Source organism: Aptenodytes forsteri, unplaced genomic scaffold (assembly GCF_000699145.1).
Source record: "Aptenodytes forsteri isolate BGI_AS27 unplaced genomic scaffold, ASM69914v1 Scaffold387, whole genome shotgun sequence".
Lineage (NCBI taxonomy): Eukaryota > Metazoa > Chordata > Aves > Sphenisciformes > Spheniscidae > Aptenodytes > Aptenodytes forsteri.
Window position 1 is genome coordinate 971,837 of NW_008795368.1, and position 14,728 is coordinate 986,564.

General features: G+C 37.9%; 1 protein-coding gene across 2 annotated transcripts in view; it reads left to right on the forward strand.

The window, feature by feature from the left end:
- Nucleotides 1-3,862: 3,862 nt before the first annotated feature.
- Nucleotides 3,863-14,728, forward strand: part of PDE8B (phosphodiesterase 8B) — a 54,438-nt gene continuing 43,572 nt past the window's right edge. For both annotated transcript variants that reach the window (XM_009280296.2, XM_009280295.2), the window contains exons 1-4: nt 3,863-3,922; nt 8,988-9,178; nt 10,516-10,575; nt 11,604-11,661. In XM_009280296.2, coding sequence (XP_009278571.1) covers nt 3,896-3,922; nt 8,988-9,178; nt 10,516-10,575; nt 11,604-11,661 — 336 coding nt within the window. In that variant the 5' untranslated portion in view covers nt 3,863-3,895. The remainder of the gene's footprint in view (nt 3,923-8,987; nt 9,179-10,515; nt 10,576-11,603; nt 11,662-14,728) is intronic.

Here is a 14,728-nt window from a genome sequence, read left to right on the forward strand (position 1 = left end):
GAGCTGGAGACAAATGCAAATGAGCCCTAGCAAAGCTGGGGGGATGGAGCCGGGGGAGTGCAGCAGTGCAGTGAGAGCTGGGTTGAAGAGAGAGTTCTGTTACCTGCTTATAAAACCAAAGGGACAGGGGTCTGAGAACATACTACAAAGGTGAGTGATGTGTCAGTGTGGGAGTGACTAAAGAGGAAAGAAGACAGAGTGGGTAGGGGGAAGGCCCCTTCAGGGCAAAAGGGTGTCCATAGGGACCTTGGCATCTGTGCGATGGTTCTCAACTGGCGCATCCATCCTGAGCCTTTCCAGGAGGCTGAACTCACCAACACCTTTGCTTCGATGCTTGGTTGGCTCTAGTTGCTGTTGTTGCTCTGGAGCAATGAAGAACTATTCAAGAAGATTTTGCTGTACTAATTAGTGATTATTTTTACAGTGGTTGTGTTACTAATTTTTGATAATTCATAAACTGCAGGGGCTGTAAGTCTGCAGGCATATTGGGGGGTAAAGACTTTTGTATTGGTGATTTAAAAGTGTGGACCTTTAATGAAGTGGTAAGTACATTTTGCTTAATGGTACTGCTATGATAGTAAGGTAATTGATGATCAGTGATTTACATAAGAACATAGGATTTAAGAAAGTACCATTGACTTTGTCTTTAATTCTTTGATTAATAGCTGATTCCTGTGGAGATTGCCTAGGAGGTTAGAATGATACTGGAAATAATATTGGAGAGTTTAAAATGTTAAAACAAAAATTTCTTCACTGTTTTTAAGCTTTTGTTATTCCCAGATGGTTAGTTTATTTATGATTTCTTTGCTTCCAGCCCTGTGTCTGTTTCCCTGCTCACTGAAATCAGGGCTTCTCTCACTGACCTCTTTGGAACCAGGCTTGTCTCCACATGTTTTACCAGAAAAGTTTGTCATGAGCTACTGTAGTAATTGATTTAGGTTGCAGATCTATTAGCAGTCCTTCCTGACAGTCAATCAAATAATGAGAGATTTATTTAAATTGGAAATCATCAGCTATGAGATATTCACTTAAGTCAGGAAATGAGCAGAGGTATGGTCGTGGTATCACTAATATGCGACATCCACATGGTCAGATTCTTCTGGGAGTTAGGAAGATGTGGAATTAGTTCCTTCAGGCCAAGGAGAGATCTGTAGGATGTTTGTGAATGCCAGGCACTCATGTCATTATTTTTGCTGCCTCCTCTAGCTGTGTTTTGAAAGAGAAAACTGAGACAGTCACTTGTACCCAGAGCAATGTGGGCATATAAATCCAAAGGACTGATTCAGCTTGTAAAATAAAACTCAGAACTCCAAGTCCAGGAAGGAGGATTTCAGACATACTTTTTGCTGTATCTGATTAGAAGGTTTATTAATCCTTCCTATGCTCAGAGTCATTATTAGTCTTAATTTGAGGGTCCCATCTGTTTCCATGCATTGTATAAGCAATGAAGGTGAGCAACCTGGGGACTTCAAGGTTATACATGGCAATCTTTCAGATATAGCAGCACCTTTTCTGCATCGCTGTGTGGTTCTGACCCTATCATGTCTGCGCCGAGCAGGACAGGGTCAAGTTTACCTACATCGGGTCTCTCAGATTTTCTAATCCTCATGAAGCTTTCCTACTGTTAGCAAAGGCAGGAACACCCTGAAACTGGGAGGGGGGAAGAGAGAGACCCTGATTTTTAGGTCCTTCTATTCAGGTATGTTCTATTCATGACACTGACACAGAAGCAGCAGGGAGAGAAACCCTGAGTCACAGCTGTGTGGATTTTTTTGTTGGTGGTGGTTTAAAATACCTTGGCTAAGACCAGTGGCTACCCTATAAAGGAATCTCTGTAAAGGGATCGATAGACTTGTCTGCATCGATCTATGCCGTAGACACAGTTATTCCTTCTTGGACAAAACAGAGTAAGTAAATCTGGATGTCCTCTGAAGTGGTAGAAAAATGGAAGGCATTCATTTACAATGCCAGTTCCCTAGTAGCATTAATAAATGGATAATAAAATAAGTCCCTGTGTCCTAACTGTCTTTTGTGAAGGATCCCAGGCTCTTGATCAATACATTCTGAGACGGTCGGAGCTGTGCATTGTAAAAAAAAGAAGTTTTTGCACTGATACTGACCCAAGTCTGTTGTGTATTCTTACAGATTCATCTAATGAGACAAGTTTAAAACTTTTTGGTTTTTTAAATCAAAGTGAATAGTGATAAAAAATACATTTAAGAGTTTCCTATATAATACCATTGGAGTGTGAATGTGCTGTTTTTCTTTTTTGGTGGGGGAAAAAGGGGTTGGGAGCTTTCAAGGAACTGTTTCTCTAACCTTACTCATAACTCATGGTTGATGATGGGTGCTAACTTTCATTTCTATTCTCATATCCTTACTGGCATTAAGTTACATTCTGTTATGGCAGGAGCTCAAGTGGGAAGTGAAGCTTTTGTGTGAGAAAAGGAGAGGTTAACTACACTTATATTGGGGGCATTTTTTGCTTTGGAAAACAGTGGCAAGCTTTGTAGTTTAATCTTTTGGGGTACTGCCTGTTACCACTTTCTGACGTATGTTGTTGGGCTGAGAAGAATTGATGCTCAGTGGTGCATGAAAGTCCAACGTGTCAGTTGTAGCTATACATAATACCACTGTCTCACATGCAGGCAAGGCTGTTAATACTTAGTACGGTATTGTATTCTCTAAGGAAAAAAGTTGAATACTGGTAACTTCATCCATTTTGAATGTTTATACACATTCCTTTGAAAAATACTAAATTTAAGAGTAAGGTAATACCTGGACAAAAGGCTCAAACTAACAAGCACCGCAGAGCAAAATGCTGCAGAAATAAGGCTCCAGGGTTCCTGTGTGTCAGGGAACAGTCCTGGGAATCTGCCTACAATTAGGGTTTTGTTCAAATTACATGTCTTGCCGGGAGACTGCTTTAACTCACCTACACCAGGCACCTGGGGTAACTGGTACCAGGAAAGCAGAGAATTTGCCCTTTTGGAGGTTGCTAACTTGTAAATAATCCTCCATACACATGAGAGGAACAATATTTTAAGGTTCAAAGACCTTTCCTTGAGTACATGCATCTGTGGGAGGACATAGGTATTGTTCAGTTGCTTAACAACCTTCTGTAGCTAATGGTCTGAAGTGAAACAAATCAGTAGTGTACAGGAGAAGTGTATTGAAATGTATCAAGACACAAAAAGTATTAAGGTAGTCCAACTCCTAGGAAATATGGCAACAAAGCAGCCACAGCCAATGTCTGCTGGCTTTCTTGTAATAGCTTTAAATTATTATGTGCTCTCATGTCTTCTGAAAATGAGATGGCTCACATGGTAGCAATGTTTTTTCCTGCAAACTAAAGGTTATGGTTCTGGAAAACAATTTTAAATCTGTAATCCAAACAAGTTCTCTAGTCTGAAAAGTCACTTTTTTTCTAACCGAACCCATTAAAATATTATTATTGAATATATGTCACAAGACCCTTAATACAAGTTCTGTATTACATTCAAATGAATAAGGCAATTTTTGGCCAGAAAAAATAGCTCTCTGTAGTCTTAAGCAAAATACAAGTCCTTCTGTGTAACCAAGGTACTCTGCTGGTGAAAGAGGGGAAACGAAGTGGTGTTTCTTGTTTCCTTATGTAAAACCCTACAATTTTTAACTTAGAGGCAAATAGAACAAAATCAGGAGTTTGGTAAAACATGTTCATAAAAGATACGCTTCAAAACAACTAAATGAAGGCTGTTAGTTATATGCCTGCCTGCCTTTGAGTCTTTCATGGTTCTGTTTGATCTTTCATTCTTGCACGTCAAATGCTTTCTTGTTAAGAACCAGACCAGAAAAAAATATCTGTATTACTCTTCTTCAGCAGGCTTCAACTACAGAAGTGCAAATTGGGCCCATGAGACTGACACAAGATCCAATTCAGGTAAGATGCTCTTTCAGTTTCTCGATACAGTCAATTCAGTGTTAATGGGTGAAGAAATTTTAAGGTTCAACCCCTATAGTTAGGTATAATACTTTCATTTTACTTGTACAAGGACTGCAAGATGGGTAATTGGTGTTTTGGTTTATCTGATTGCTTGAGAAGAGATCTGCAAGTAAATTAACTTGGTAAACGAGGTGCTTAGGTTTCCATTAACATCAGATCATTCCTTTTATATGCCCTGTCAAAAGGAGTGTATGTGCATTAGCAGGGGAAAGAGCTGCCTCTCTGGATGTTAGAAACTGTTCAGTTCTGATATACCAAAGCAGAGAGCTCCATTACAAAGTTTAGGTGCCTGGAGAGTTTTGCTGGGTTTTGCACAACAGGACAGAGAACTGTGCTTTTACAGGTCACCAATCCAAGAAATCACACCACTTCCAACAAGACAAGTTGAACTTTGGCTTAAGGAGCAGCAGCTCTCACCCGTACTTGCTTCTGTTTCTGTACATTTTGTTCCTCTGCCAGTAAACAGATGCCAAGCATCACTTTTTTAGCTTATAGTGGGTGTTAGAGCTCTCAGATGATAGGAAATTAAATTATCTTAGTCTCTAACATTGCTCTAGTGATACGGCATTCATTTGAATTAACGTTTTGGGTCATTTAACTCTGTAAAATACAGAGACATTTAGTCACCCGTCACCTTTTCTGTTTTGGGTTTGGGGCTTTTTCCCCCATATCTGGCTATGAGAGGAAAAACCTACATGTGGAAGAAATACTATTCTCAAGGAAAATAAATAATGTGTATATGCATCATAAAGCTTTACATTTTTATTTCTGTATTAAACATGCAGTCTTAATGATGGCTTGATCCGATGAAACTATTTGTTTATGTTATAATAACACCGTGGAACAGTGGCTTCAGCAGTAGACCAGTCTTTGGTTTTGCAAGGAATTTCAACATAAAAGTGTGGAACTCTTCACAGAAAAATTTTCTTTAGACTGTGATCATCTTCAGAAAGATGGTCAAGCAGATATTTAACAAATACAAATACTCTCAGTGCTTATGTCAGGATTTTACTTTGTAGAAACTGGATTTGCCAAAATACCGTAGTACCAGTGTTAGCTGTTATAAGTGAAGATTTTTCCTATAAGAAGGGCAAGTGGGGGATTTTTTTGTTGTTTTTAAAAGTGTTTGACATTATTCTTGGTATCTTGTCAAGTGTGGATGTTATTTTGTCCCTACATTACACAATTGAGAATCTATGGTGCTACCATGGAAGACCTCAAGTAAAGCACAAAGCAGACCTTAAGTAAAACCATTAACAGAAGAGTTTTCCATAAAGACATTGCCATACACTAACTTATTTGCAGTGAAGGGAAAACACTTTATGTAAACCCATCTCCTTTGTTTGTGGAACAAGCCACATTACCTCAGCTAATTTGGCAAGTATTGCACACATCCACGCATTTAAAAAAATGTGTGTTAATCTTTTATTCCACCTTGACAATGGATTTACCTGTTTCTCTGTGCAGTGCAAACAGCTACTGAATATTACATTTTAAATGTCTATTTGTGGGTGCTTAATCATGTTCACAATTGTCTGATAAGTCAATTTAGTTTGTTAAAACAATTGCCACAAGGGCTTTTCTTAGCGATGTTCTGGTGCGTGTTTTATGCTGTTATGGGACACCTGTGCCAACCTTGAAATGGCCCATATTTTTTGTCTGAGAGGTCACCTTACTTGTGACTGTGACCTGCCATAAAGCATTTAACAGATTCCTTACTGGACTTTATGACCATCTGTATTGGAGGACAAATCTGGTTTGGTTTGTACTAGATCATGACGCAGGTGCTGCTGGCCTTAAGGGGCAAGGGGAAGAGTCCAAAGCAAACCTACGAGCTCCAACCCTCCAAACGCCCTCCCAACATGCAGCTTGCACATCTGCCCCGATTTTGTGCCAAGGCTTGCAAATAGGCATGGTTTTGTTCTGAGACCTTAGAAATGACCATGATAAAAGTACATGTAAATATACTTTCTCCAGAGGACACAGGAGAAAGGTGGTTTTTATAAACTTTTAATGCACATAAAAAAACTGTCTTATCCTTTTGCAGAAGTGTTCACCAGGGCTGATAAAGGTTTGGATATGTCCCCCATTCAGATGCTGCATTTTCTCACCTCTTAGGACATTCATTGGCCATCACATCTTTCACAGCATTGACATCAAACTCCATTTCTGTTCTGATGATGGTGATCTTCCCTGCTGAGCTGCAAACGAAGCATGATGATGCACAGCATTTTACTGTTCCCCCATGACAATTTTCGGTGTAACAAGAGCTCCTCCCTAACTTAATTCAGAGCCACTATGTGTTTTCCACCTTAAAACTCTCTTGCTGGGATACAATACAATAAGAATAATTAACTAACTTTATTTTTACTTCTTAAGTTGCTGTTTGTAATTTTCTCAGTTTCATTGTGGTACCCTGTGTGTCTGTACTCGGCTGGTGTCTCTTGTTTTATTTTGAGCTCTTTAAAGCAGATCTCTGTCCATTTTCTGTATTTGTATGATAAACTGGGAACAAGACATGCAACAGTTGTGCAAAGCAAATACTTAGAAAGATGGTAAAAATTCCAATATATCACTGAGAAGTGTAAAGATCTCCACAGGAGAAGTCCGTGGTGCTCCTAAACCAGGGCAGCACTGAGTAAAATGATCTTTTTACAGTAGCACTGACAAATTATACACCAAAAAATAGCTACTTTTTTTTTTTTTCCAAGGAACACCTTATTGGGTTAAGGTTTTCCTTTGCGGGTGTCAAAGCAAATACTTAGAAAGATGGTAAAAATTCCAATATATCACTGAGAAGTGTAAAGATCTCCACAGGAGAAGTCCGTGGTGCTCCTAAACCAGGGCAGCACTGAGTAAAATGATCTTTTTACAGTAGCACTGACAAATTATACACCAAAAAATAGCTACTTTTTTTTTTTTTGCCAAGAAACACATATTGAGTTAAAGCTTTTCCTTGACGGTGTTGTTTATATGGATTGGTATATTTTTATCTTGACTTTGAGAGCGTATCTTGCAATATACTTCTAGTTACATTAGGTTTTGATGGTTTATAGTAAGCTTCATACAAATGTTAATGAGAAAGCATCGTAGTAATACTCTAAAAAGCCTTTTAAAGTTAATATTCTCAGAAGGATTCACACACTGATAATTCACTGCCAGTGGGAGATCAGGTGGTTTAATTAAGCTCCCTTATTTTACAGCTGGTAAACAATTGCATTTTGCAATTCTTTATTTCCAAACTGGGAATGCTGAGAGAAGGAACATATCAAAAAAAATGTGCCCCCAAAAAAACTGTTTTCTGAACCATATTGTACCCATCAAACTAGGAACAAAATAAAACTAATAGCAGTTGGAACTGAACAGAAGATTGTATCAGAGTAGGTAGGGACTTCACCCAAGTATCCACAGACAAAGTCTGCAGCTCAACCACGTCACTGCTTTCCAACACTTTGATGGCCGGAAAAAAATCGGGGATTAAGTAGAGTGACAACAGTTGCCTTGGATGTTAAGTGTCAGTAACCCAAATCTGCTTATTGTTAATTGCAATTAAAATTACTCTTTCTAGTAAATTGAAACTTCTTAAGTTATTTCTTAACATTTATGGAAATTCCAAGCATATAATTTTCTTCCACTGTTTAATGAAACCTTGACTGGTTGTCCTGCCATAGAACATTAATTGATTTGTTCATTGTTTAGAATTCAACAATCCAGGCAGCTCAAGATAAGAGAAAAGTACCGGTTGCCTTTTCTAGCTTCTAGACTGATGCTGTTGAATTTCATGTGGTGACACCACAGCTGCATGAAGCAACACAGATGAAAAGTTATTGACCTTTCTTATGGACATTTTGGGCAAAATTTTGCATATTTTGCTCAGGCAGGTTGTTTCAGTGAAGTCAGGGGATGATTTTTATTTGTGAAGTGAACAGGATTTTGCTTTTATTCTCTGGCTGCTACCTTTCTGTGCAATTTAAATAGCTGTGGATAAACTTTTGACTTTTTCAGGCCTTTCTTTTTCACAGCATATTTGCACTAAACCTTTTTCTTCATCTATCACACAGGGTGGCATGGTTAGTGATCAGTTGCTATGGTAAATATGTGCAAATTGTGAAGGGGATTTTCTACATGACTTGTGTCCCTAGCTGTGTAATTTGTATGCTGATAATGTATGTATTATAAGGCAAGGATGAAAAATATGTTCTCTCCTAAAAACACTCTTTCTTTCACACCAGAAGCACACAAATACAGCTGTTTTCAGCCTATATTCTGTGTGTCAGTTAGCAAACAGACTTCCTACAGCATGAGTTTGATTTTTAGAACAGCGCCTAATCCTACCTGATCTTGTGTGAGCAGTTCCTTAAGTGTTCAGTTGAAGTTGTCGAAACTACCTTTTATATTTACATAATTAGGGACAATTTATTGGGTAAAAATTGTGATGTTTGAATCAGTTTTTTTTCCCCTATCCAGTCCTGTTCATACTTGTTTGTCTGTTGTTCCTTTCAGTTTTGAAAGGATATGGGTTAACTCCCTTTTGTTGTACATCAAAGGAGAAATAATGAATAAAACTGTGTTATGTTAATTGTTTGTCCCTGAAGAGTGATAATTAAGGCAGTTGCATTTCAGACAGTTCATTACAATTAAAAGTGTGTGCAGCTAGGATGGCCTGATGAGAGTGGCAATGACGTTTGATCACCTACCCACCTACTCTGGGTGGCTGCTGATTGAATTTGAACATGAGTTAGAAGAGACTCATCATCTGGCAGCTGGTTTTGTCCTAACTATCAGTCCTACGCAGTTAACTGTTGACTATCTGTTGATAATCACTCCATCTATTAAGAAAGTTGTGCTACTGCATCAGCTGTTTTACAGTCTGTAGTTCAATCTTCCCACTTTCAAAGTAGACTCAGTCTTTCATATAGCAGAAGTGTCTGTTAAGATTTGCACCACGCAGAGGACTATTTTGTATGTTTAATGTATTGACACTGTTTTGCATGCTTTGCAGGTTTTGCTGATCTTTGCAAAAGAAGACAACCAAAGTGATGGTTTCTGGTGGGCTTGTGACAGAGCTGGATACAGGTGCAATATTGCCCGGACTCCAGAGTCAGCGCTTGAATGTTTTCTTGATAAGCACCAGGAAATAATTGTTATAGATCACAGGAACTCCAGATATTTTGATGCAGAAGATATCTGCAGGTAACCTAAAGGACCTTATGCTTCTCTTGAACTTCAGAATATATTGTACAAAACCAAACCTTCTAATTTTCTAAAACAAAAATTAAAGGGGGGGGGGGGGGAATCCCCAAAACTATAGTAAAATGGAAGTTTGGGGATTGAGGCCAGGAGGTTTGCATACATCTGTAAGAGGAGAACTATATGAAAAATATACTTTTGGCAAAGTTGAACTGTTGAATTATCTCTTTAGGTCATGGTCTTCTATCAGAGCATAAGCCAGAGCTGTTGTGAAATTATTCCCTGCCCTCTGTGCCTGCTTCTTCCCTGGGAGAAGCAGCAAAGTCTGCTGCAGCAAAGCCTGAAGCTGCAGGGCTTCAAAGGAATGTGTTTGTTTGTCCAGTGGGTCAGGCACTGCCAGCTCTTCACAAAAGTTCACATCACTCTTCTGGTCCATATGACTCGGTCTTAGGAGCTCTAAGGTTGCAAGCACTTAGTATTGGGATTCTTTGCTAAAATACACTGTTTCAGCTGAAGCATAGATTTTGTACCGTACACCATACTGTGCTTCTCAGTCCATTGTGAGCTGAAATTTGTTATGTTTATGACAAGGAGCATTTTAAAGCTCAAATACATGTGCTGATGGAAGTTCTTCTAAAAGACCAACAAATAAATATAAAGCCTGTTTATTCAGGACAGTGTGACATGATTGAAAAAAGATATCTTTAGTCCGCAAAAGGTGAATGGAATGTTCTTCTGATAGTTGGTCATATTTTTTTCAGTTTCTCAATAATATGCAGAGTGGTAAAATTTTGCTTACTCAGCATTTCATAAATGATAGTCTATCATATACATTTGCTATACCCTCTTTTCTTACTTGCATGCCCCAAAAGCACTTCCCACCCTCTAAAGAAAATTTTACAATATCTAGAAGGACAATGGTAAATACGGGGAAAAAGTGGTGGACAGTTTTGTCTAAGTTAGCTAATGGGTATTGAAAATGCATTGTATAGACTGACCTTTCTCATCCCATGCATTCAGGGCAGTCTGCCCCAAATAAGCTAAGTAAACAGGGCAAACCTTTGCTAGGCTATAAGAGTGGATTTGAAGAGCTGCTGTCCATGCCCTGTGTTTTTGGAGCTCTTGCCTCTTCACTGCGGTGAGCAAAATCTGAGGAATCTGGTAGCAAAATGGAAATGGATTGTCTGAGTGGGGATAGGTAGGTTTTGGCAGTGTGATATCCTATTTTCTAGCCTCAATGGTGTCTTTTAGTCCTGGTTTTCATTTATATTGTCTGTGAAGATACTCAGAGTAACGTTGAGAAAGCATGTGGTGTAACTGAGAAATTTTTGTTTCCTCAGGACTATTCGTGCCACAAAACCATCAGAACACACTGTAATACTTGCTGTGGTTCCACGCACGTAAGTATTACTATTTTGTGAAATATTTTTATTTTACTTTATAAGAATGTTATGTATAATAGTTATCCAATAACAGAAAGTATCTTACTAGCAAGCCTCGTAGACTATGTTTAATATTATTTTACCTGAAATGGGTTAGTGATGTTTTATCTGGCCTGTTTAAGCATTTAATAACTTTCCATTTACACAGACTAGTACTAACCCTATCACCTTCAGAGGATCATAATGTAATGGCTTGAATACTAAGAAAAAATAGAAAGCTATGTGTTGGTTTCTAAAAGAAAAAGAAATAGAAAGCTGTGTATTACTTTCTAAAAGAAATAACTGGATCAAATAACACACTGTGGTTATTAGGGAACTGGGTAATGGAGTACACTTCAATCCCATTGGTACTAAACTCACCAGAATGTTGTCCTGAAATCCTTATTCAGTAATTCATACCCTATGTTTTCAGGTAGAATTCTTACTGACTTAAATACATTGTTTATCAAATACCTTCGAAAAAGAGACCTTTCCTGTCTTTGTTAAAACTCCTGCACACTACTGAATCCATTCTAATTTTATTCATTTCCTAGCTCAATTAAAATATTAGGAAACAGAGTGGTAGGAGAAGAACTATTCCTGCCAAGATTAGAAAATAGACTAAGTTTGTTGCTGACAAAGACTTTACAACTTGCTTCACCTTTTACTTAATAACATTTTTCTAGATCCTTTCTCATAGGATATGACAGGATGTCTTTTATCCTCTTCATGCTTTCTTTCTGTAATACCCTTGTGTGTCTGTGAAGAGACACAGGACTTCTTTTAGAATGTCTGTCAGGTTTGCTGTAGGAATAACTACCAGGTTGTAGTAATAGCTGCAAATATGTATAAAAGAAGACTATAGCATCAACTCCTGTAATAGTATGATCTTATGTATGCATTTTACGCAAGAGTGTTCTCACTGCATTCGTTATATTTAGGTAATTATGTCAAATTGATACCATCTAATTCTTAAATGTTGTGTGACCATACATTTTGTTTTGTAGATCTACTGACCAAGAAGAGACTTCTGTTCTTCCCCTTCTTAATGCAGGCTTTAATAGGGTATGTATAAATTACATATTAAATATAGTAACCATGATTGCTTCGTAAATTACAGACACTTCTACTTCCTCAAACTGAAAAATATACTTTTCCTTCTGTCAAAAATTTACTGATGAGAAACCAGTGACAGTTGATTGGGTATTCTTTTCTTTTCAACAACGTATCCAAGAAGCATATGAAATAATCTGTGATCTAGCTAATCCTTCCAGAATAAACAGGAGTACTGAGATTAACTTCTTGTGGTCTGGGTGGGTGGTGGGTGGGTTTTGTTTATGACTTCATTAAAAAAACAATGATGGGGGACCCTGATTAACATGCACTGCGTATCTCAGCATGCTGACTAGTCACCCAGACATCTCTGTGTGCCTCAGACTGCTAGGATTCCTCTTCTAAAGGGACTGCAAGCCTAGTCCAGCTCTTCCTGATGTGAAGAATTTTTTTTTTCATGAGGTCTGTTGTGTTGGCTTGCACCCATTCTTCTCAGGACGGCGTTAGAGGCTCTCCTGTACAGGCAGCAGGAGGAAAGATAACTGTTCGTGCTGTTTCTCAAAACAACTTCGTAGGAGAGAACAGAAAGGCAGGAGTTCTCAGCTCTGAAAATCTAGGTTCAGTCACTTACCCTCCTCCAACCTTTGTGTGAGTGGCTTTGGATGGATATTAATGTTATGTTAATGTAATATAAATCAGCTGTAATGTTGAAGTTAGCCATTCATAAGGAAGGTTATGTATTGAAGAGATAGAAGCACATCAGTGGACACTGTAGTTAGGAAGAATTAACTATATATAGTTAGAACAATTAACTGTAGTAAGGAAAATCGGAGAAGGAGGGGAATTAGCCCAGGCAGAATCTCATGCTAATATGCTCATACTGGGTCTGGTATCTGAGCTAACTCGTATTTAACGCGAGTTTCTTTACCAAGCAGAACATGCACCTGAGTCACCATTTGCAGATCATCTCCAAAAAGAGGTAATTGACCTTGTCTCTCCTACAAGTGTACTGTGGGGACAAAAGCGTTAAAGGCAAAAGCATTTCTGAAGCACTTAGATGTTCTGAAAATTGGAAAAGTGAGGGCTAAGAGAAAGGTCAGCCCAAGAATGCCAGTGTTTTCTTAGTGTAGTTTTCTCCCTCTCGCTCTCAAAAAGAAAAAAGGGTTTAATATTTTTCACAGAAATCTTTATTTCTTCTCAAGTCTTGTGTTTCATTTAAAGACAATGTAGGACAATATGTTTTATGGGCTAGGTTATAACTATAGGTATAGTACTGAGCCAGAGGAGACACTGTGCGGCTCTGAGACACATCTCAGTGGCACACTGTCTGCATAGGAAAGTAAAACCTTTTTGTACCTAACAGCTGCTCTAATCATTCCCTCTAGCTGTCCCAAATTTATCAGAGCATTTGCATAATATAGTAATTCCCTATTGGAATTATTTTCAAGCCTTTAAAACACATCTGATGTCAAAGACCCTATTTTTGCAGTGGGGAGGACATAGAATTATTTCTGCTTGGATGGGGATCAGTAGGGTCTAAATCCATTAATACAAAAAAACCACACACACATACACAAAGATTTAAAAATACCCTTCTTCAAATAGAGAGACAGTGTTTGCAGGGAATCTCTTCCTCAGCAGCAAAATGAAATTTATTTTTGGAAAATCATATCTGTTCAAATTATAAGTTTCTCCTCACTATTTTTATTTTTACAGTCCAACATTTCTGGTAGCTTTATTTTGCATTATCACTAGTCATCATATCAGCATTTGTCATATTTTTGCTCATCTTCTGCCTCCTCTTCCCTTGACAAAACACTGAATGCTCCGTCTGGTGGTGGCTGTCTTCTAAATGCATCTCCAACTTGCTTAGTAAAGAGTCTGAGCTTCTAGCCAATTATTCTGTCACCTTTTTGTAGAGTTTTGTACACAAAACCAGACTTTCTACATCAGGTTTGGATCTAAAGATTCCAAAAAACTCCTTTAATCTTTTTGGGGGGATACTCTTGTAAATAACCTTTTTTTTTTCTTTCATGCAGTGAATAGCTGATTATTCCACTTTAAAATGTTCTGTTGCCTTCATGTGTACTTATGTTAGAGTGATATCCTTCTATGTACCTTCATTTGTATCTATAAAATATATTGTAAGTAGTCCTAAAGAAATCACTTTTCATTTCTTCTAATGAAACCAGTGATGATTGATCACTGTCCAGATCTGGATCACTATGATCACTAAAAGAACTTATGAACAGAGAGAGATTTTGGGAGTCTTTTCTGTTCATTTTATGAATTCCTTTGGCAGTTTTTTTTATGCTGAGTTTTTTCTGGTTTTTCTTCCTCCTTCTCAAGAAAGTCTATTTTATTACATCTTCTGATATTTTTTTTCCCTGTATCATTAACAGCTTTTGTGTTTGTATATTAATGGTGGTGTTAATGCAGTACATTTATTATGCTGATTTCTTTTTTCCTCTCAGTGTCATAAATCTAATAGTGATGGCCTACTTAGGATGGACTAATTTAAATAAGTGATTTGGCTACCTGACTGATTTTTAACAATTATTTAAATTAGCAAACAGGGGATCTTAATGTTTGCAGTTACTCAATTACAATCTTGTCTTGTATTTTGAACTTTAGTTCTTTTTCTAAACAAATGTTGATTCTTATTGATCAGTTACTATTAAAACTTTCCGGTTTGCAACAAAATAAACCTTTAATATTAAACCTAGTAATTCTTTCTGAGCAAGAAGAATGATGCATTCCTACTAGCTGATGACTCTTGTGGCTTGGGTCAAGTTCTGTATAGGACAACAGTGGAATCCAATTATAATGAAGTAGAATGTAATTTAAGAGTATATGTTAGTTAAATCATAGAATAGTTTGGATTGGAAGGCACCTTTAAAGGTCATCTAGTCCAACCCCCCTGCAATGACCAGGGACATCTTCAACTAGATCAGGTTGCTCAGAGCCCCGTCCAACCTGACCTGGAATGTTTCCAGGGATGTGGCATCCACCACCTCTCTGGGCAACCTGTGCCAGTGCTTCACCACCCTCAGCGTAAAAAATTTCTTCCTTATATCTA